Genomic DNA, 24,948 nt, shown 5'->3' with positions numbered 1-24,948 from the left:
TTGTTTACTTCACGTCCTTGGGAACAGTTTTAAACAAACGAGAGAAAAATGGGACGATAACATCCTGCGTTTCTTTCAAGGTGGGGCACATGTCGACCAAGACTGTGTCTTTAAAAGAGAGTGATGCTCTTGGTTACTGCATACTTACACGTGCAAGTGCTCTTATCATCTCGGAGTGTGAAACCCTCCTCGCAGTAACACCTGTAACTACCCATGGTGTTCATACAACGGTGTTGACAAGGCCGACTACTGCACTCGTTGACGTCTGAAAGGGACAAGAAGTGTACATGAAATGAATAGCGGTTCAAATGACGTTTGGTTAGACAGAACACTCGCCGAATAACGAGTGCCATCAGTGGCAAGCATATGAGGCGGACTGTACTCCGAAAGGGGATCCTCAGGGTGCGCACGTGAAGGGTGGGATGGAATGAATCCATTTCTGGGGAATATCTCAGTGGGCTTTGTCGTGATTTTGACTCATACAAAACTATTTCTTTTCGTCTACCCTAAATTCTGAGAGCGTTCTCGCCGAGTATAGGGGAGGCGGGGGTGCGCCAACTTACGGGGGGTGCTCCTGCCGCGCTAATTAGGCCGTTGAATGTCATATCAAGATACTGTGATCAAACTGCGGGAAGGGAAGAGAATAATTTGCTGCACAGAATTATTTGCGTAAGGATGAGTGCTTAGTCTATCGTAATAAGGGCACTAAATCAATGCTTTATCTGCATCTAATAAAAACACACCACCTGTTCAACATTTCATAGTTGAAACATAGTTGAACAAATAGCCGAATGGATTTATGGCGAGCAGGCAGACGTATTCTGTCCAAGACAGTAAAAATGTGCCCTTTTTAAGGAAGTACCGCAATCTGTCAAACATTGAGATGTTATTTCATAACACTGGATTCGTGCGTGGACTCAGAGGACGAAGTGTTTGTAAACAGGGTCACAGCTCAATGCAGTTAGTCCTGCACTATAATTGCAAAGAAGACAGACGCTTCAATTGAGAATAGATACTTTAATTGATCACGACATCTGCACGCAACATGAATTTCTTTCATTCTTTGATGTTTGTATGGCACCGCCATAGGCATTATGGGGGATCTTGTGCGGAAACTGATGAGCTTTTAGCCTTTCCTCCGAGACATCGCTTAAAGGGGCTAACGTTTAATACCGACACTCATCAAATCCTAAAAATTGGACAATTAACAAAGCAGGCGTTTCACAATAGTGCGACTCCATGCGTTCGCAACGCGTTGGCCAATCACGATGCGCAGAATCTGTCGACCCACTGCGCGTTCGGACAGGGTCGACAGATTTCGAGCGTAGTGATTGGCTAACACGTTAAACACTTACTCTTGGAGGTGCACTATTATGAATCGTCTGTGTTACCCGGAGCATCGAGGGAGAGAAGAGTAGACTGTCATGAACTCGAGGGGGAAAAGAATAAGGTACCGCTCGTTGGTCTCCAGTTCACCCCTCTTTAATTTAGGCACTATAGGGTGACAATGGACTGTAATCGAGTGTTTTGGTAGGATTTATTTTATTTCGTTGTACAAAACCAAGGCCCATTATAAATGCACCTTTGCGTGAATTGTAAACATGTAACACCGTTTGGAAATAAACGTGGTGCCGTGTTTCGAAAGTGTTCCCACCCGATAAACGCGTTTTTGTACCGTGTTATTAACATCCAAATGTGTCTTTGTATCAAAATTGATAAACACATCAACAAGTCCTTGTTATAAAAATAAGTATCACAACGTGTTTGGCTTTAGAATATTCACACCACAACAAGTTCATAACGCGTTACCAGGAAGGTGTTTGAAACGCGTCCAAACATTAACATTTAGTCTTGTTTTTACAGTGTTGGAGATGCTTTCTTTTTCTTCGTGGTTCTGTATTTAAAGTCATCTGGCGGTTTGCACTGTCTTCTCGAAAAAAAATGTCCGACAATTTACGTGCAACATTTATTTCAACATTGCCCTACAAAGACACACAGATAGTACATTGCTATACTTAAGGACAAGAATGCACACACTTAAATTCAAAATACATTTAAATTGATGGCATTCAATTTGATAACGATAATTCTCATTTGAACAAATAAGATCTTTTAAATAATTCTGAACCGCATAAAGCAAAAGTCTGCTAAATTCATTTGAATTCAACACTATCTGCCCGCAATACTTTGCATGTTGTGGTCCGTAGTACTTCATACGGCATGCGCGCTAAAGAAGTATGCTCGACAATAGGCTCTTGGTGTACTGCATCCCAGTGGGGCAACCAATGCATTGTAATATGTTCAGATATGAATACACCCCCTTCGACAGCCTACATCAAAGGGTTATTGATATCAAACTACACGTATTAATGAATTTCTGATGAAGTCTTGAAGAAAAAGGGACAGCACACCTGTTCCTGTTTGCTTCACCCTCCAATGCCCAGGCCATGCCAGAATTAGCCCAGCAATGGCGGAAATTAAAAATGCCTTGAATGCCGACATTCAAAAAACAACATGTCTTGTCAGAGGAAAAACATGGCAGCAAAATATAGAAAAACTTGGAAGTTGGTTATTATATCCGATAGTGACGACCACGTTAAGACACCTTTATTAGGCTACCTGGCTTGACTGTTTGAACTCTGCCCCGATCCCTCTAGGGATACACCAGACCGTATTTGGTGATATTTTACTCAAGCATTCGGGTAGCAAGCAGAACTATAAAAAACAGCAGCCACGGCTGGTTCCAATCACTCAAAGCACCGACATTAATGGGGGTCTGCTGGTACTTAGTGGCGCTTAACAATGACTCGGTATTCAGAAGGATATAATTCCTACAAAAACTGCACAGTGACACAACTTTGACCCAAAGTAGCACTTTTTACTTGGTGTGACTTTCTTAGGAGGAGAGTTCAGGGATTTTCTCGCGCAAGGGATTTCACATGACTAGCTAGAAAACACTGCCATAAATTATGAAAACAGTAACGCAAAAGAGGCATTTATAAAGAATTTATTCAAAAGTTATTTACAGACAAACGGCTTGTTGGTGCACTGTCCACTTCTCGATTACGGTGCAGTATAATGAATGAGTTTATACCCATAACTTTCATATATAGGCCCCTACGTATACTGAAAGCTAAACCCTTCCCCTTTGGACATACAAAGTTACAACCCTGTTACACAAAGTCTTGCATGCCTGCATCTGTCAAGATCTGCAAATTTCGGAGAAAATTTCAGTACTTCAGATATTTATCAAGTGTATATGTTTTTTAAAGGTTCCGGAAATGTGTCCAAATGAATGGGAAAGCGTTATCATGGGCGTGAATGGGGTTGGTCCCGCCATGGAGCTATCATGTCTAATAGCTTCATGGTCCCACTGAATTCGCAGTTAATAGGTCCACATTTTAAAAAAATCCTTTTTCCTTTTTTTCTGCATGACTTATCGAGTTATTCTACAGTTTTTTTTGGTTTGGCATCAAAGAATGTACCATAGCGCTTCCCAAACTAAGGCCTGCAGGTTGGCGCTCACCTGGTGTGGCGAGCGACTGACACCACAGGAAGCAATCAATTCCACAGAATTCTTCTTGGTAACTAAATGTTCCGCTACCTCTGCCATATACAGCAGGCTCCTAGCTATATGTCTTAGTTTGAAGGGGTACCGCTGGGGGTAGACAGCATGGTTAAATACCCTCTTGACTTAGTTCCAAACAGGCTAACCTTAATGTTGCACATGCCGACCCAAGTTCTTGATAGCATCGACTATTTCCTGTAATGCCACTCTTTTTCCGTGCAGACTCCGCATTCTCAGTCTTCATCCTGGAATAACTCTCACTCTTTCAAAAAAAAGTGCGACATGAATCTCAACCGAAACTACTTTCGTTCGGTGAACCAGGATTTACGAGCTCAATTCTGACTTGAACACAATCTATCTATAGCATCTCTTTTCGGGATAGGACGCAACTTGAATGCCTGTAGCGATAATCATGTTTACTGAGTGGGGTCAAGTAATAAAGAAACCGTGAAGAGAAGGGAGAAAGAAATCAGACAGTGGCGGTGACCATACGTAGGTCGAGGTCAGCAGGTAGACCGTGTGTATCCCTTGCACGGATCTGTCTCGTTTTGACATTAATTTCTGCTTCCGCGTTAGGAATTCGGGAGTCGTTTATCGATAACTGATGCGGACCAGGCAGTCTGGCCGTCCATGTTTTACTTCTGTTCAGTGGTTCATGCGGGAAGAACATGGCATGCAGTGCACATGGTGTAGGCCAGCCTAACGGACACCTGCGCTGTTTTCACCTCACGGTTCGGGGACTGCAAGGCCAGGGAACGGGTTGAAGAGCCGGCAGAGGAGGTCGTTGACTGCAGGGTGCCATGTGCAGGGCTCTCAGGGGTAGCATCCTCGCAAAAGGCGATCAGCAATCTGTCACAACCTTCAACGTTTTCCAATCCGAGCGGCAAGCACCGCTATTGGTTAAAAAGTTCAATGAAATTCCATTTTAAAAATAGTTAAAAATTTTGCTAAGATGAATTTGCACTCATCCTGCAGGGAGAGAGAACCCCACACTTCGTGTTTTCAAGCAAGGAAGGCAGGACAGAAATATTATTGAACTGCTTGCAAAAGTTTAGTTTGGGATAACACCATACTGTGGGATAGCATCATACTGTCCAGGAAAGCACAGTACCTATATTTAACTCTAACTTTCTTTAAGACGTAATTTGATGGGTCAAATCTTTCACTGGCTTCCCTTTGGCATTTCTTCCTTCCCGTAACGAGGAACATTTGACCTTTCACAAGAAACGGACATTTTGACGTGTAAACAGGCAGTGTGCTACTGCTACGCCTCGCAGTTTGACCGTACCCACCATGTGCGGGTATAGACCTGTATCATAGGGGAAGTCATCTTGATTTTCTACCCTTTAAAGCAATGGGACCAAACCGAGGCTGGAAGGAAAAATAACCTGTTCCCTTTTTCAATTTGTGAAGTTGAATTAGTATCGCCAATGGGTCTACAGGGAACACGACAAACAAACATGCCACGATAAGGGTCTATGCCTTACTCGTCATTATCCTGAATACCCACGTCAAATCATGGAGGTAATAATACAAGCGCTGAGTGGCAATATTCGCCTTGATCAGAAGCGCCCCCTCATGGTTGAAAAGAGCCATGTTGGTCGGGAGTGTTTATTTCGCTGATAGCTTTTGCGTCTGCTTCTGCTGGCTAATGTACAATCGCCACGATTCTGGCTGCCCCGTACAAATGACGCCGCAAGGAATCTGGTTGCAACTAGCCAAATCAATCCTGTCCATCTGGGTCTTGACGACGCGACCGTAAGGCATGTATTTCACAGTCAGCGAAGTGCAGTTCTGACCAAAGGAGGCTGTGTTGCTAGGAAAAATTGCACCATAGCTCGGGGCTCATAGCGGAATTATCCAGAGTGTCCAATAAAACCAACAACTCATCAGGCCGCCTTAACGTTTAATGTTTTGATGCACAGAAATCGGGAGTTTTAAACCGGTGAGCTCAAAACTAAGCTGACATAAATGAGTCCTTTGGTTCCGTATATTGACGGAAGAGGCTTTTTTGAGAGATTTTTAGACTTCGCTGTCCATAATGTCTAGACCAAAGGTTCATGAATTGACGATTATGAGGTTCAACATGTAGAGTTCGGATATTTTCAGATCCAATGCAGTTTTGAAGACTGGATGACAGGTGCATGCACGGGTGCGCATTCCTTGTGTGATTTAATGAAGTTCTATTATCGTTGACTGCCAAATGAAAACAAATCGTACATCAACACATGCGATAATGTTAATCCTTTGCCAAGGTTGTAGTGAAGGGTACATAGTTCTTTAATACGTGATGACATGCTGCTGCTGTGATACGGTGTGCTATAACTGCCATTTCGTTTTTTGCATCTTCTACATGTACATATGTGAGGCATGAAAGTTGATGAAGTTGTGAAAACAGTCCACAAGGTTTACTCTCATTAGTTGTAAGGTGGGTTTTAAAACATTTCAAATACAAGATGGTGGCAGTTATAAAACACCATACTGTGGAACGTGCTTCGTGGACTTCCGAATCATTGTGCGTTTCCTCAACACAGAAGAAGATGAAATAAGTGATGAGATGATAATTATTGGAAGACGATTCCTGTCAGATTAGTTTCTGAAATGACAAAGGATCATGTACATTTTAACTGGCACACGCGTTGCACGTGGTTCGGGTCAAATCTAAAATAGAGCGCACTTTTAAGTACAATAATTCAATCTGGCTTGATTTTTTTTACATGTCACAACAGGCGAAGCCTAACACCCTGCAAGCAACTCGAAGCTCTGAGCTAAAGTTGAAAAAATCTTAATACTAAATCTGAAACATTTCAATCAATTAAATCAACACTTTTCTGTACAATACGAAAAGCCTAAAATATAGAATCACACTCCCAGCGTCTATCATTCTTAAAGCCAATTATATGAAAAGCCAATCTGTAGAACTCGCGCAGTTTTGAAACACACCAAGATAACAATGAACAACATTAGATATGCTGTTAGAGGAAGTTCAGTTTCGAGTTTGCGAGTATGTAAAGCTGAAATTCATGCATTTTTGCTACCGTTTTTATCAGGGAATTTTACGCTGGAACTCCGGAATGCATTTCTTCAAGGTCTCTAAACCAGTAGTGATGCGAGGAGACGCATCACCTGCGGCGGCACCATACTCGCACGCAATCTTGAATCTTTTCCTTCAATAGTAGTCCGAAGCATACGTAAATGGCATAGCTATACCTACTGATCGACGTCATTTGACACGTGCGTATAGGGTCGGAAGAATAAGACCTGTGCTCAACCGTAGTATAAATCCAGATATTTATAGAAGATGCTTGACTGTTCAAGAGACATGTACACGGGAAAAGCTTCTCTTTTATCAACGGCACCCTCTTGAACTGCACACCTCGAGAAAATGGGTTCGTGTTTGCCAGGTCACCGGCCTTCGCGAGCAACCGGTCGGCCCCAACAATTAGCAGGATTGTTTGGGTTAATGTGTCTCCAGGTAAACGGCCGTTCAATATTCTGTCAAAGGTCTCGACTTCAGGTAAAGTGGGTCTCCGAATGTGCAACAACTGGATCGCCTGTCAACGGCGCGAGTCGACCCGACACGGGGACAGGCAGCTGAGTGGCGGCCAGGCCAGGCCAGACGCCGGTACGTTGAATGTTGCCGGCAGCGCCTTCGTTTGTTGACATTACGAGATCTCGATAGTATTCAAAGTTCAGGCCCGCTTACTCCGACTAGACTGTCAGTGTCCAGAGGAACATGTTGGTAAAGGGAGATTTTTTCCATGTTTACAAAGGACTTCAGATTCGTGGAAGTGTAAATTAATCTAGGTTAATTTGATCAAAGGTCCATTGGTTTAATATGGTTACTACACAGTCCCAAACAAGTTTCATAAAGATACGTGCACAGCATTTAAAACGGCAAAGGAACAAGAAAATGACCAAGGTATTAAAAAATCCTGTTATCAAAGGCATCTAAAAATAAGTTTAACCAGAAAAAAGAACAAGAATGGGTATACACACACATATTTCTGGTACCTACATGTACATCACCATTTTATAAACATACATTTCTCTCGTAGCATCGTGAGGAACTAGACATGTTCGGTGTTTGCATGCACTTCCCCTATTTCAACGTCTCGCTCCCAACACCGGCCAAAATAGTCAGTTACAAATAACTTAAGGCAAGCTCTGTCTTCAGAAGTTGAACACTTTGCTCGAATAAGCCAGAAGCTGAGGTAACATCAGTGTTGGCCAGGATGACATTGCACTACATTTGTAGCCACCTTTCTAAAAAGTCATGTAAATCAATAAACTCCATCATAACGGTGAACCAGAAACAGAGAAGCGCAACAGTTCGGAGAAGAGAGTCCCAGTGAGGTTGGAGCTTGACACCTAACATCAACAATACGCAAGTGCAGAAGTAGCCTCATGGTCAGCCGTCTGCGCTGTATTTTGTATAAAGATACCATTTTAGTGCAGGCCTATGTGTCGATTGATAATATTCTACAGCGCTCAGATTTGAGTGACGTCTAAATAAGATTACTTTGACTTCGCGGGAAATCAGCTGGGGCTAAACAAACTGCCCCGGGCTTTTGATTGACGGATGTTGGAGGGTCATTCTCTAAACCAGCTCCAGCCTCTTAAAGTGTAAGGCGTGATATGAAGTTTACTCTCCAAGGGACAGTGGGAGCCGTGAGGTTTCACATTGTGTTTGGCATTGGACGCGCTGACGGGTGCAGGGTGTGTGCGTGTGGCCTCGAAGAAAAAAAAAACCAGAGGACAAGGGTATTCGTTGATCGGCAGTCCAGGTATCCGAGACGTCTTGAATCAATAACGAAAAACGGAAGTGGAGCGATCCTTTAATTCGACGGTTTTGAGTGCATACCTCGATTTGATTAAATTTCAAATTAGCACTGCACTGAATTTCCCTGCGTGTGCCGACCACTTGACACTGATCAAAGCACTGATAAAGTGGTGAAGGGTCTCGGAAATGTTGATTTGAGTTCAGGGTGCATGGAACTCCGTGTCAGGTGAACGGCGTCAGGAATACGTGTCAGCACACTTGGCATTGAAATGCACAACAACTTCTTTGCTCGAGTCAGTATAGGACAAGGATGAAAAGGCAGAACAAAGAATACTCCAAAGGCTTGTCAAAAGCACCTCGTATACCAGATCCCAACTTTCTATTTTCATAACAGAATCTCTGAAAGGTGAAAAATCTACAACAAAATGCCAGTCAAGTAATCCTTCAAACTTTTCAGACACGGTGAAAGCCTCATCTGCAACATCGGCCTTCATTCTTTGCAGTCCTTGCATAACTCTGGAAGCAGGAGATTTCCCAAATCCTGCGAACTAAAGTACTGTGAACAGTCCCATTATGTTTCTGCTCATTCCCCAAGGACAAACTTGTAATTACTCTGGGATCTATGTGTGTGCGGATTAATGAGGTGGTCATAACAACGATCCAGGTCGAACGCCGAAGACAACCCAGGAGACAACAGATACCTCAGGCAGCCATAATGGAGGTAACAGGTTAAACCGTGGGCAATGGCCGACTTGTCAACTTCGGTTCCCTTCGACATGAGGCAGAGCTGAAGACGGTAAATGCTCTCGGCCAACAAGTGCTCTTGCTCTAAGAACAATCTAACCAACTGCGACACTGAGGTGTGACCCCATGGATTAAAATCCTGGAATCCACAATCCATACCATGAGGTACCGAAGCCTTGAAGTGACTGCACAAGGGAAAGACAATTATTACAGTTTTTTTAAACTCAAAAATCTTAATGAACAACAGGCTCGAGTGTGAAAATTTGAAGAATGAAGTCACTGGTTTGGATATAGTTGCCAAGTTAGCGTTATTGCAAGCTGCGGGAGGTTGGCGGTAAATCTTAACATCATTCCGACTGGATAGACGCTAACCTACAAGGATAAATTGCCAGTAAAGTTGTTCCATCTCTCAGCGGACCTGCGCCTTTTGCAATGTTTCACAATTATTCAGGAGACTCTGAATGAAACGCGAGGCTATATATAACTCCAGTCCTGGTTGATAAGGTCAAGAACTTGACATGGAAACGGGGGGGGGGTAATCTGAAAGGGGATTTATTACTGAGCAAACTAAAACGGGGAGCTGAAGAAGAATGAGTAATAGATAACAAGGACCAGGTACAGGCCCTGAAATACCGTGCTGAACAAAATAATCATCCTTTCCCAAACATCGTTCCAGGTTCACGTGCAGACCACGTCAGTACAGGTCAGCAGTCGAATGCCGGCCCTAAAATTTTTAAACCGTCCACTTCACTTTGAGGAGAGCCATGATAAATGCTTAGCCACCAACAGAAAAAGCCAGTCCTGAGTGGCTTGGTGCACACAGAGAAGGTCTGCCTAAAGCACTATGGCAAACTATCATATACAGACCAGCCGTTTAAGGGGTGGTCATCCTCAAAACGAACTTGAACAACCGTTTGGGCCTATGGAGTCACCTGCAAAACAGTTTAATTGGAATAAAACGAGGGCCCATCCCTTCCGTGCAATGTTATCATGCATCAGCCCAAAGGCTAATGTAACACTCTCAGTCTTGATGTCAACCATCCTTCAGAAGAGTGTGTACGTTTTTCTTTCGTCTGTAATATTTCCAATCGATATTTACATACCCACGGTAGCATACAATATGGCCGTGGTCCTCGCCCAAATCCTGACTCTCTTGGCCAGCCATCCCACAGTGTGCCTTCCTGATCACATGCAACCACCTCGGGAGTGGTATATGGGAACCCAGACAAAAGTTGCAAGCGCAGGCTAGTTGTTGCTGACTGCGCCAGCAGCGCCGAGGGGCAACACTGAGAAATCTAACAAGCATGGGCTCTGATACGATAGTAGATGGCCAATACGCATAAGTCGTTTTTCCGTTTAGGCTATGTGTCTAGTTAGAGCATAACAAGGACCACTGGGTGTGTTCAAAGATCGGAACTACAAAAGCTCTATTTAGTTTAATTTCATATATGAACAAACAATTTACTTGGATGGACAAAACATTCGGTTAAAAGTTTTAAATAAATTCCATTTAGTTTCACTGACTCAATGCACGAATGCTGACTTGTTGAAAATCTACTTTCTCGACATTTTCATCACCATTTCGAAATGCATGGATAACCCATTACACTCGCCGGTGTGTTTGGTCAGCACAACTTCTCACCGGGAATAATAAAAAGCTGACATATTGATGGTGGGGGTAAAGGAACTCGCTTGCAAAGCAAAACTCTTGCAACAGAGCACGTCGTAAATGGACGGGAATTGTTCAAAATGAAAATCAGAGCCGTGCTGTTTAAGAGGCGGGCACCTCGAATAACCACACTGGCCGTTGCCCGGCAACGTGTGATGAGATTTATCGCGGTATGAGAACGAACTTCAGTAGGCCGCAGAGGAAACATTGAGCGCGCAACGCCCACAGCTCTTGTCCAGGCAACTGCCAAAGAGGAGAACATCGACATCGCTCGATGCTTGAGCTAGCCTGGGAAATCGCGGGCCACGAATTCCAGGCGGCAAATTTTAAGACCTTCCAGGCAAAGATTTGACAGAATAAGGAACTTTGTCTTCCTTCCGAGCTGATAGGCATTTCGGCATCTGGAGATACATTCACAGAGTTTATTCTAGCAGAGACATTGGAGGTCTCAGGAGTTGCGAACGAAAATTCTAAGGTATAATGAATTTTAGAAGTTAGGTCTTCAAAGTATATGGGACCATTCAGAAGTACGAGACTATATCGATACTATAGTTACGAAATATGGGAAATGTCTGTGGGAAACGGCAGACCACGCCCACAGTTTGCACGAATGGGGGAAGCTTCTCCAGGACTTGTCTTCCCCAGAATGTGAAATATGAGGTTCCAATGACAGGCATCGGGGACAGTGAAAGAGTAACACGTCCTAAAATGGCAAGAAACAGGTTTTCCATCGGCAAAACCATTTCAATTTGTATACCGGTATGCAAGCTGGAATACACGCCGGATCCCATACTCCACCCAAGACCCCCATTTGTGATTTTTCTTTCGTTTTCTCATTGAAAGAAGAATTTTAAAATATTTTCTCAGAGTGAACAGAAGTGTTCTTAAAAGGTCTGAAGGTTGAAACATATCGACTGAAATTATACCTTCGGCTTTGCACGATGCCAGTTGGTCTGGAAACCACTTTGTTAGGGTTTTAAACGTCACCGACTTGTATATAAGCAGCTGTTTCTACTAGAAAACGATTACCCAGCTTCAAGTGGAAACATTGAAAGTGTTCAACCCAAGTGTTTCATCGTTATAAAATTATGCACGAGCAATTCAAGCAAATAACAACTGATTACAAGTCAAGTATACATTCAATTCTCACGAACACTGACGACAGAAGTTTGATTTACATCCAAACCACGTAAATTCAAACTCAACAGCAGACAACGCGGCCAGTTATACAAAAAAAAAACACGCCTCGGTGGATGACGCACGAGTACTGAAATTTTCAGCAGCTGCCGTAAGAGCCGTGGGTATCTGAGGGTTGCTGCGACCTGGCAGTTCTTTGATCGATGAGAAAAAAAAAACCGGTTGACTCAGTCGTCCGACTTCGGGGGGTAAATTGAAACTCCTCAGTGGATTTACGCCAGCCAATTAAACACTTATCCAAAAGCTGTTTGGGTACAAGACCGTGCTTTTGCATGGTTGGCCGAACCTGAATGTTGGATAGATACAACTAGTCGTCTCAACCTCACAAATATCACATTTTCCGCGGGATATCTATATATTCACGTCACCAGTACACAATACAGATGTTCTTATGGATTTGACACATTGTGTTTACCCGTGGAAAATGAAAGAGCCTGACGAATAAAACTGCTTGACTAATTTGCCAGCCGAAAGCTGTCTTCAAAGCCACAATTGCTCTGTTGCTGCTAAATAGCAAGCCAATATTGATGTGTAATACAGCCTGTGATAATATACACGCACAGGTATATCGAAATTCACGTTCGTTGGAACGTGGCGGATGGTGAAGACATTGCACATTGAAACGGCTTACAAGTCAGCATCCTGAAATTTTGAAGTTCTGCAGGTATTACTGATTGAGACTTTTGTAGTTCAACAAACTACTGATGTTGAATTTTGGCTCCAGCTCAAGCAATAATTTATTGTACACTGAAGAGAAATCACTATTTCCTAATTTTTTGGATTGTATCCCCCGAGGTGGGGGCCGTGTCTTTATCCGTCCGGGCACCCCTAAAACCAAAGTAACCCTCGTGGGATTCTAATATTTCGCCGTATGGACCTCAACCCGAGGCAAGCTGACATCGAAGTAGACCTTTCACCTAGATTTACGGGCTGAGAGCGTCGACCGTACCAAAAGTCCACAGTTCTGCCCAAGGCCTTAAGCGCCTCTGGGCGCTAACCTGAGTCCCGGCGCTAGCAAGTATCCGAAAAAGTTACATGAACTGGATACGTGCTCTCAGAAATGTGGTGCTTTTTAAATGTAATGATGAAATTGATTGAGTGTCAAACATCTTGGGACTTTCTTGTCCCCTTTCCTGTTCCCTACGGAAGGAACGTTTACAGGTCTTTGCTAAATATCGCGGAGTTAGCAACATCGTCTACTGATATACAGAAGCATACTGAAATGCACACGTACGCAGTTAGCTTTGCAAATGTAAGACACATTCCAAATCTGGCGGAATTTTGTCGCGACCTTTTTCGTGACATCAAATTTCCTACGCCTTCGGATTCTCTTCACTTCAAAGATAACCAGTTTTTTACATTCCGGTATAAACAAAAACAGAATCCGAGAACGCGTCACTCACAAAAGGTAGCAGTTGATGTATTGGATTCAATTAACTTTATCAAAAGCCAGAGTCTATTCCGTAATGACGCAAGCGTGTGGACAATACATCTTGTAACATGACTTCACAGCAACTACCCTCGTTTCTATGCATTCGGTTTCAAGTTTAATTGATTTCGTCCATGGGCGACCTGTCAAACGGTAGTTTATGAAATAACCAAAGCACTAAATGAAAGGCATAGACGTATGCAGCAGAGAAGTCACTATTACATGATTAACCATCAGCAAAACAACCCTGAAATAAACATACAAGTGATTTATCAAATTTATCAAACCAAATTCTCAGAGGAATGCTTGTAAGTCTGAGGAGGGAGTAACAACTGTCGTGCATGGCATCCCTAGGTGCAGACATGACTCACAGCACTCGGGAAACAGTTCAGCTTGAAGGGGGGGGGCTGCAAAAGTCTAATTGTATATAAAAAACCCAAGTATCAGTTGGATGTTGTTCATTATGCGTTTCCGCTGGCTTCATCAACAGACAGACCCTGCTGTCTTAGCCTTAAGGAAACCGCGGGTTGTCATTCTGAGGAACCCCGGTAGTCTTGAGATCTCACTTTCTTCCCAAGGGCATTTCCAGAAGACGCACAAAAAGCGGGAGCGTACATGTATGTGCAAAGGAGCGAGGAGCGAAATGTGCCGACCGGCATGTAGAGCATTTTATGATTGATCTTGTCAAGAAAGACAGGGGGGTTCCAAATCAATATTTTCCACCAAACTCAGTCAGTGTGGACCGAGATGACACGTCCACTCCAGTCTCAAAATCAGCCTTGCTATGTAAACTTGTAAACAACATGAACACGATTTATGACTGTGGTCTACAGAACGTCGGTTTCTCTACCTGATGGTTATCAATTAACCCAGAAGGGTTCTCAATGTGCCAGGAACTACATTGACCTGGGGCTGGGACCCCAAAACAATCACACCTGCATCAGTCACGTACAAATCAATCATTCCCACTTCTCCCCGGTACGATAATAGGGGCCGTTTTCAAATCAGCTGGATGCGACTAGATGGAGTAGCACCCAAGTCTGTGGTTAGTTGATGCAACCGATCGCCAGCACTTTCCCAAGGCGTCCATCACTCCTTGTATAATATCCAACCGCAGTCACACCTTGTAGGCAACCGTTATAACGATCCGCGACATTCGAAATGAATCAGTTCAACATTCTCTTCCTGACTGGAGGTGCAATGTTAACTTCTCCTGTGCGGTCATACAATTCGATCTTACACATGTACATGTACCACTTTGATCTGGGCCCAAAGCGATTGAATCGTGGGAGGCAAACATGACGAATTACTCATGCACTAGTGAAGAGGGTTTGACAAGAAAGAGTGGGTATACGTGGACATTTAAAGATGAAGGTAAAAGCTGGATCCAATTTGAATGCTGGACAAAAAACGTTGTGGAAGCTAACACCAAAGACATTTTGCCGGAGGCTTTGCCTCCCGCGAATTGTCGGGACTCAACACAGTAATTACGTTTGCAAGTTATAAAAGGGTTTAGGTTTTACTTTTCACATTTTTGTTTGTTGGGAGTCCATCAGGAAGCACCTGACATTTCTCACCACAGAAAATGCTTGAAAGTTCAAATTGAGAGTAATGCTAAGCTGATCGTATCGTACCGTGCCTATAGCACAGCCACGTTGCTTGCACTTTTCTGTGACACCAACTTTAAATCGAAAGGATCAATGCTGTAATGAGATAATGGGTGAACGTCTGGTCCCTGCGCTCTGTCGAAAAGTATCCAGTTTGACAAGTTCAAGAGAGCTCGCTCGGGATGCAAGAGCCAATCTGAACAGGAATGACATTTCTAATGCAGTTCAAGGGGAAGTTCCTCCTGAAAACAGAAACGTAGAATGAGACGGTAGGTCAGATGAGCCAATCATTCCAGAAAAGCGAAACCCTGCAGGGGGCGGCATGACTGACGGAACCCCAAAGACAATGGTTTACATACTTGGAGTCACGTACAATGTGACTGCACGACACACAAATGGGGGACTTTTATCGTCCCGTTTTGAAAAGGCGTCTGGGTTAATACCTGGAGGCAGTTTCCACTATTCTATATCAACATAGGCCTATTTCGTTGTTTTCCTCTGCCGGACAAAGAAACCATCACACTGATAGGTCTATACCAATTCATGTCAAAGGTCCTCGTGACTATCCTGTCCAAAATCAACTGAATTCCGTTGCTTGCCAGCAGGGATTTTTTCTGAGGCATAACGTTGGAAAAGAGAGTTCTTCACGATACGTTTTCACGACATTCACGGAGTATTATACTTACGACCGACTATAATTATTTGACCGACAGGGACGTTTGGAATCGCGTTAAAGCCTTTTTTTCACAACAGTTGAACGCACAGACAGTCGACTCGATTGAGATCAGCACGGAGATTGGCCACACCTGCGTCATACGTCAATATCCTACGGAGAATACTGAATGCCCCAACAGGGGATAACCGGGGTTAACATCCAAACATTCAACCGACCTTCTCCGAAAGCTTAACTCGGGAGTTCACAAGCGAAAGCCGGGTTCTTAGTGTTTAGCCCCTCTGCAGGAAACTGAGGAATCGGAACTTCCCCTTTTCAATCCGTGCCAAAGAGGGCAACTATTCTCTCTTTGCACGCTGCCACCATTGGCATGCACAGCCTTGAACTGGCAGCTTGTACAATCGCGTCAGAATTGTGTCAACGTCAAATTACCAAGCAACACGAATCACCAAACCATCTATATTTGCATGCCTATGGCAGCAGCATGCAAAGAGCGAATAAAGTCCTCGTTTTCAATATTACTTTGAACTTTCTGAGCATCACGTTTATAGTGGCTTTTTCAAACTGTGCCCAATCTACCCTGAGGTGAAGTACACCTTCAATGGTGAAAGAAAGACAGATATTGTTCTAAGTTTTCCAATCGGGTTCTTGCACGCGTAGACCATACTGTGCACATTCCAGACGTTGATCTCCATTACAAGGACAAATTAAGTTTGTTGCGCGTACTCACCGTGCTCTGCGTCAAACGCGCATTAACTTGTATGTCTATGCGGTGAGCGTGTACCAAACATAGAGCTATGAATAAAAGCATAGCTCTGTGGTACCAAATAACTGTCAATTTCATTTCAAAACAAGCCCTCTTTGTTAGCAGAAACGTCAGTTACTCTACAACTCTTGGTTGCCGAACAAGCTTCATTGCCAGTCTCAGAGGGTCACAAAAAGTGAAGCCTGTATTTTCAAGAACAGAACACTCGGCAGCGTTATACCGAATCCCATAAAGATTCTTTCTCAGAACCACACAGCTGATCAGATGTCCCACTCACAAATCACACAATTCCGAATGAGGTTTTCCTCACCTGCTTTTTTGCGGGGGAGACACGGGCGAGCACGTGAAAATCGTACTCCGTGCCATTTCTCTTGGGCGCGCACGGTCAGCTGCTTTTCAATCAAAACCCCCAAAACAATAATTGACCTTCTGCCAAGCTCAAAAACGGCGCCTGGGAACGTATTCCAAACCACATGTATCAAAATATTTCCGCTCCAGTCCAGAGACACCCGACCCGCGTCCGTTTGTTCCAACAACGATCTTTATCGAAAATTGCAGGTATGTCCAACGCTACGAGTCGCGTAATGTGAAACAGATGGGGATGTTGAAACCATTCAACTCAAAACGGGCAAGATCACTTTGCACGCAAACTTAACGAACTAAATCAAGTGAGCGCCAACTAAAGGGAGAACTGGTGTACTTTTTGTACATGTACATGTACATGTATGTACCGGTCTGAACGTCTGAAAAGTAATGCAACTTTCCCCTCCACCATTATTCTGTTCGTTCAACGGCTTGCGTATGAAGTGAAACCGTTAATAAGCAAAGGTTATTCACCCTTTACATCCCGTCCTTCGCTGTCTTCGGTGTACAAGAGATTGTCGACTAGGTTATTCATTCGTACATTGTAAACAAGTAATGATCTCCTGTATTGCAACGTTACGGTGAAGGAGCAAATATTGAACCGTTACAATTAACAGGATTCACAACTTGAAAATAATGTACATTGTAATTGTAATTCCTTCACCAACCAACAATATTTTCAATGTGAGAGCCAAAATCTTGAACACCTGCTCAAACAGTTGCCCTGCCTTCACGAACATTAAGGCTATCACAAAAAAGTCAAAAGCTGGGTTTTATTTTTGGCCTTTCTTCGTTTTGGCATTAGGTGGAGCAATTTCAGATAAGCTCGTTTCTATTTGACATCTGATTGAGCTTTCCTTCCCATTAGGATGTTCGGATTATGATTTCTGTCCGTCCACAGCCAACCTTTCATCCTTGTTGAGTTACTAGCATACTACCCGCCTGACTGTACAGACTGACCCCAAAGGCAAACTTTCCTATAAACATCAATGACATCTCTTTCGATGTATTCGCGTTATGACCCCCTTAAGACCTGAGACTCGGGTGCGCATGGAAATTGACTACCCCGATACTCGATGCCTGATGTCAGAAAACTTACTCGACCAGTTACTCAAAGACCACTTCATAAATTACTCAGACGATGGCATAGAAAGATTTTAAAAGGTTTTGTGGGGAGGCGCTTACACTAAACACCTGGCTACATTATTACGCCAATACAAATTTCACATTCATTTTATTTCAACGAGCAAGAGATGATGCTGCTTGCTGCGTGTTCTGGCTGAATTCAGAGTTGGTGTGGAGATTCTCGGACCACCCTTCGTCATCAACAATATTGACATACGAACAGCAGTAAAGGTTGTTGAGGAACTCTGTATATAGAAAGATGAATTTGATCATTCAAATGACGTTTGTACCCCCGTTCTCGCTTTTTCTTTGGGGGGGGGGTGTCAAGGTACCCCAGTAGGCTTGTAGGTTACCCAGGCCTTCTTATACCCGTATGCAGCTGTATATCATTTGAAAACAAAGAGGAATCTTTCGGACTTCTCACGTAAGCGGTGCTATCAGCAGTTCACAATGAGTTGGGTGTGGTAAGCAACATCTAAACGGCTTCGAGCCAATGGCGCAAACCAGGGGAATTACACAAAACCTCACACAAGAAGTTACCATATCACGGCTTCATTCATTGACGCCTCAGCACTTTTATGCTCCTAGGACATTTGCGCGGGGCTCGATAATGTTCACTGGTAAACTTAGTGCAGATAATTCAATGTTATCAGGGCAGACGGATTTGATATCTGCACTTGGCCCATGGACTCTAATTCGATAATCAAGATATTCCGCTTGTGTGATGTAATATGACAGCAGCTGCAACAGCTCGGGTGCCTGTCCAACACTGGCTTCCTTGTACCTCAGTCAGGTGTCTTCCACCATGGGTGTATTTAGATGTCTTGGCACCTGTTTAATAGACAGTGCCGCGTGAGATTCCAATCAAGCGCGTTCTGTACTTCACTTTGCCATCAGCTTGCCACCGTAGTTCAGCCGCAGTTTACCCGCAGTTTCTCTCGACAAAATCACTGATGCAGAAACATCCACAGTGCCGGGAGCACTTGTGGTGCCAGTTTATACCAAATCCATTAATCCATGTCAGGTCTATCCCTCATAGCAAATTAGATTCCCTATTACAGTAAATTTAGTGATTGTAAGTGCCCATTAGCCTCTCCCATGTAATCAGAGCGTTTCAGAAGACTTCCTGGTACTCTAGAAATGATACGTAGACTGATAGCCTAATTACGACTAAGGAACTAGGGTACCGACTTGGACAGTACAGGGGCTAGGAGATAATAGGTTTTTAAGCCATAATGCGTACAGTGATAGTGTTAGTTACCATCATTCAACACGTTCATCTGGATCCTAGGCTTACCTTTAGCACATGTTCGACCCCGGTACCCCGGCTCGCACTGGCACTGGTTGTTGCCGATACAGGTTCCATGCACACACGGCCTCTCACAGATAGCTGTAAGGGGGAAAAGAGAGGAAGAGTGACGGTGCATCTCGAGAGAATCATTCTTGTTTCAACAAGTTGTTAATTTGTCGCGGTTGCAGTCATTAGGAGTAAACGTAACGTAAGTAACGTTCAAGAGACGACGCTACACCTTCGTCAAAGAAATGAGATCCTGCAGACTGAGTGACCATTTCATGCTGAACCCTAACTCCCAAATGTGCAAAGCCATTTTAAAATTGGAGAGTTCTTGACTGTTAACGAATAATAGTGCGTTTTTCTTGGAGAGACGATCTTTAAACATCCAATACAAAATTGTCTGTGACCGGTCTGCTGGTGTTGATCAGTGATGGATAGAAATCTCAACAACACTCATTTATGATTTAGACGCATCAATTTGGAAGCACCACCGGGTAATTCTACCTGAAGACCACGTAATGAAGGCACGGGCATCACTCGTCACGGGGGTGCCACTTCGGTCACTGAGAAATAGAGCCCAGATTCAAACCTGGAGTTTTGATGGTGCAAGCGGGAAATTTCAATTGAACTATTGATGGAGGACCTAGTGTTTTGACCGATTTCGATCAATCGTCTATTTGAAGCATTGCGAATCCTCCTTATTTGAGTTCCAGCATGACAATCACCGTCTGGGAAAAAAAAGTAGGCCGCATCCTGCTTAACTTCAGCCAATAAGCAAGGGGGCTTACGGTACCGGAGAACTGCTTGACACACTGTCCGCAGAGAGCGCGCTTGATATAAAACACAATCACAATAGTTCAGAGCAGACAAGAAGCCCTGGAGGAATATTCTATGACTTGGTCCTATCATAATTTGATAGACTGTTCAAAAACAATTTCTAGGAAATACACGCTGAAACTGTTAAACAAAAGAAAAAGCGCAATATTTGAGTCATCCCGTGTTAAGTTGCCAAGGCGACGTGGGGTTACTGGCTGTAGAGAGTTGCAAAGCATGGCCCACTTCAGGAAAGGCTAGCCAATTTCCTTGTGACCTTTGGCGGAATCTTAATTCAACACTAATTTCAAAATGCTAATGGTCAACCCAAGGCATGCAAATGTTGCAAAACTTGGCCACACAATTTCCCATTTGGGTACTGACGTTATACCAAATTCCTATGGCAATTGCCGCCAAATCCAGTGTCTCTGCAACGAGAACAGAAGGGAATTTGTTGAAATGAGAAGACAAGGTCAAGTCAAAGTCCTGCGGTATTAAGGTATTATTTGAAACGGAAAATTGTACTGTTGCAGAAATGCGCGCTTTACAGCGGACACAAAAATCAAACTGACCGATCGCAAACCAGGCATGGCAGGCGTTACGCTCCTACCAATTATCGCCGCAACGGTCGGACTTAACAGGGGCTTCGGACGGGTTTGACCCAAGGACCCTGTGGGTTCGTGGCCCACCTGGGAGGCTCGGCTAGCCCCTGCCTATATAATTTCAAGCATCACATGCGGTCCTGATCAAACCATTTCGTGGACACGCTTGCGTCGCGTACTTCAAAGGTAGGCCCAGACGTCACCGGCCTGGCTTTGAGTTCACCCATTGAGAGTGGACATCGTTCCGAAACTGACCTTGCGATTAGGATGACCTTTCCATTTTTTCAATAAATTGATTGAGTACACATCAAGCTGAGATCAGCATTACACATACCTGCTGGTGATGGACGGGCAAGACTGACGCCGGTGTTCATATCAAAATATGCCAATAATTGGGTTTTTTGACTTAATATATATTGAATTCAATGGTGAGACGCGTCGGTGTTAAATGCAAGCGCATTGAGGTAGGCGACAAGTCAAAATACACGCTATGAAAAAATGCAGGTAACAAGTTTGGGCACCGTTTTGTTAAATTACTTTCGGTGTTACAGGTATACGCCCAAAACTTTGTGATGCCAGTAACAAAAAAGTAATGGCTTTGCTTTGATTGATGAAGTGAGTCATGATGTCAGCCACAAGAAGAAAAAATCTTGGCCTGTCGCCAACGAGCACTCAGTACTGATGAAACTCAGTGATGTTGAGCAGAGATGGCTCCTTGGCGCTCTGTCAGTCTACTATCCAAAGGGCTTGTTTGATACCAACAAACTAAACAACACCAACAATTGAACAAACAGACAGATGCCCCTTCTTTTCAGCGTGCTCGCATGAGTAGGGGAAAAAACGAATTCATACCGTCGTTAGGTGGAGTTAAAATCTGCATCACTTAAAGTCTTATGGAAGGCGAAGCATGAACGAAATGGATAATGTTGTCTTTATTTCATGTTCAATAAAAAATGGCCCGAACAAGGCAGAGAGTTTAAGTGACAGGGCGTTCACGATGTGGAGAAATGCAATCCCCATTAGCTAAACTCAGTGGGTTCCGTTCGAACATCCTGATGAATGTATTTGATTTAGCGCTTCTTGGCATTTCTACCATGCAGGATTTCCACATGCAATTGCGCAAACATTGATATGAGTCAACAGCGCAGGAGGGAAGGCTGCAACACCCCCACTAGTGCCTATACATTTGCCAGTCTGGTACCGAAAGAGGCAATTATATTTGGAAAAAACCGTGACTGTTTCAAGTATTCCTGTCGCCTGAATGGTTTGATTCAGTTTTAATGTCGGTAGGCTTGAAACGCAAACAAAAGAAAATCTGCTTAACGTCAGGCCACACAGGCGAAAATAAACAGATTGGAGGTTGAACCTCGGAGTGAAATAAATAATATTGAACAGAAAATGTGAAGTGATTGATATCCGTAAAAGGACCCCCCAAAATCATATGCCATTTTGTATTTCCAAAAGAAGACTATTTTCGGATTGATCGCAACCGAACAAAATCAAGTCGGCTGAAAAATATATATGTGGCATACAACAGCCGTCAATACCTCCAAATATGGAGAGAGTCTTTGACAAGACGCCCTAGACTATATATGATGTGAGTGCACCGTGTTGAACAGGAAGGAACGCTTGGGGAACCAGTGCTGAGAGATAACACGTCCGCGGATTCTTCGATTAGTCTTAACAGGTCATCTTCTTTAAGTCCCGGACATGCAAGCATGCTCGTTGACGAGTTGACCATGCACTCTAAGATTACGAGTGAAAGATCATTCTTCTGGGGGACTGAGACCTTTATGGTCTGTATAAACGGTATTTGGTCATACACCCCAGTAGGATTTAATCCCGGGATGGAAATGAGGATTTGAAACATCCCTTTTATCCTCCCTCGGGGAATTGGAGCTCGGCCTACAATTCTAGGGCGGGGGAAGGTGGGAAAATCTGGGCCATGGCGGTGTGGGAGTTGGACAAATGGTGTTGGGCGGCTGATTGTCAAGCAAACTTAGGAAGTTGTCGTGTCAGGAGGGAATCAGATGGCAGTATAGCAAATCTCTCGATTCAGATGATATTTATTTGAAAGGGGTGCCAAGGCGTACCTGGAAAATTTCAGGGCTAGCTTGTTTTTAATCCAAAATGCGAAAAATAATGGAGCGGGATTTGCCACGTAAATATTCTCATTGTTTGCTCGTCAATATGTTCTCTCCACTTGTAATAAGGTTGTATGTTTGTTACTTTCCTTTCGTTCAAAAGTTAAAACGGATGCTTATTTTTCAAGCCAAATTAAGAGTACTGAGCGCTTGGGATGTAATTTCAATTTTAACAAAATGATGAGAGTGGTATTTCTTCAAAGTGTTCTAAAATAAAGGCAGAGTTTTAGTAAACCTTTCGTGCTTTGAGGAGCTATACCAACTTATTCCAACTTAGCAGAGAGAAGGAGACGTTGACATTAGTCCTCTCCAGCAAATCCGTCGGTCAGATTTTAAAGTTGCTCCCAAATCCGTGAGGCAAACGGTCATTTAGGCACAGTCATCATGGCTATTGTCCCCCGATGCCCCATTATTCACATTTGTCTAGACAGACATCGGCCCCAAAGGTGACGAAGCCATCATTCTTAAGACAACAATCGTCACGGCGTCATATCGCCAGCCTCAGGTAGGCTGCAGGTGAGTGATGACAGACACGCGGTAGAGCGATGAGTAACTGCGGGCTGTGATGGCCTCCCCTGCCTCAGCTGTCGGGGGAACTGCTCGCGCTTTGAAAGAACAGGGCCACGTAATTGCATGTTCCTGTCATTAAACATTACATCTCCGCTGACCCCCTGGGAATGGATTTGTCAAGGCGCTTTTATGTACCTGTTTTCAACAAAAACTGTAAAGGATATGCCAAGGCATAGAAATCAACAGGAGAGTCACAGGTATGTTCCCCAATATATTGTTTCAGACCCCGTGGCTGTTGTCATCAGTTATTGCCAGTTCCGGCCTGTGTCACTCTCAGTTCTTGAAAGCTAAAACGGCACAGGCGTCGAGGGACTTGTAGAGAGGCTCCATCACAGTGCAGTATCAATAATGCGAAAGCGACGACTTGGTCAAGTCTCAGATCACACTATGTACATGTATATGTAGACGTTTCCGGTAAAACACAAACAAGATAGGCAGTTGAACATGAGCAGAGTACTTGTAAATTACGGAGGCCTTCATTCACCACAAATTTTTCAGGTGAACAAAATTATCCGCCTCGATTAAGTTTCTCGTCAGTTTTATTCACGTCGCCTATAGGCGTGTACATAGGCATGGTTTGGTGGACTCACGCACACATCCCCCGAACCATGTGCCGTACTTATTGACAGAAGACCCGGTGCCTGCACTCGAAGGCAAATTCCACTGTTGGCCAGACTGCGCTCGCTCGCCACATTCTGAGCCGCCTTACACTGCCGTCATCGGCGACACCAATTCATGAAATTGACGGGGGGACTTTGACCGTCCGGGTTTGTTCTCGCTCCAACTGATTATTATGACAGCACAGAGCTGTTTGCATATCCAGAAACATCCGAAATACGTTATTGTGTCCACATTAATAGGAGCAAGATAACCTATATCAAGTCTCACTTCTTTATGTTTAATCAGCCTTGGGGTAAAGCAATGATTTAATATACTATTGTATGTAATTCAAATGCATCTCTTAAAGTGCATTCACTTTAACACAGCATACATTTAAAGCTTTAAGTAACATTTTTTCAAAGGAACATGTATTCGTAACGCAAGATAATGCAGCCCCAAAATACAGTGTACGCTGAAATATTGACGGTTCATGCAGAGTGCCTCAAATCATTAGATTTCAACGTAGGCCGACGTGTAGATTTATGATGTGCAGATCAATCTTGGTTGGACACTTCTTGTCGACGGCGGTTTTGTGAAACGCCCTCGAATGCCGCACCACTGCACCGGCACGTGACCACTTCATCACCCATATGACTCAAGATTGCGGCCTTCAAAATACCCGAAGAATGCGTGTGTCTTTGCACATCCCCACCCCACTCCCATCTGTCAGGCGCGGAGGCGATTGAAGAAGCAAAGAACGGGAGAAACGTCATTCAAACAACTATCGAATCAACACTGCAATATTAGTGCACAGCTGGCAGAAGTCCAAGTCCATTATTTCATTGATACTTGTATCCACAAAAAAATTGAATGACACTGCATCATGAATCATGCACTAATTCCCATAGTCACAAACGATACAGGTCCATCATATTTCACGTGGGATAGTCATCACAATCCAACTAGGGGATGCCGAATGAGCTCTTGTGAATAACAGCATG

General features: G+C 43.8%; 1 protein-coding gene across 1 annotated transcript in view; it reads right to left on the bottom strand.

Moving 5' to 3' along the window:
- LOC110976142 (uncharacterized) overlaps positions 1-24,948 on the bottom strand; it is a 72,871-nt gene that overhangs the window by 39,843 nt on the left and 8,080 nt on the right. The window contains exons 3-4 of the mRNA XM_022229186.2: positions 19,222-19,314; positions 149-265 (exon numbers count right to left, since the gene is read on the bottom strand). Coding sequence (XP_022084878.2) covers positions 149-265; positions 19,222-19,314 — 210 coding nt within the window. The remainder of the gene's footprint in view (positions 1-148; positions 266-19,221; positions 19,315-24,948) is intronic.

The sequence above is a fragment of the Acanthaster planci genome, linkage group LG02 (genome assembly GCF_054643075.1).
Source record: "Acanthaster planci isolate LZ-2023a linkage group LG02, COTS_SCS, whole genome shotgun sequence".
In the NCBI taxonomy this organism is placed as follows: Eukaryota; Metazoa; Echinodermata; class Asteroidea; order Valvatida; family Acanthasteridae; genus Acanthaster; species Acanthaster planci.
This window is presented reverse-complemented; position numbering and strand designations above follow the sequence as displayed.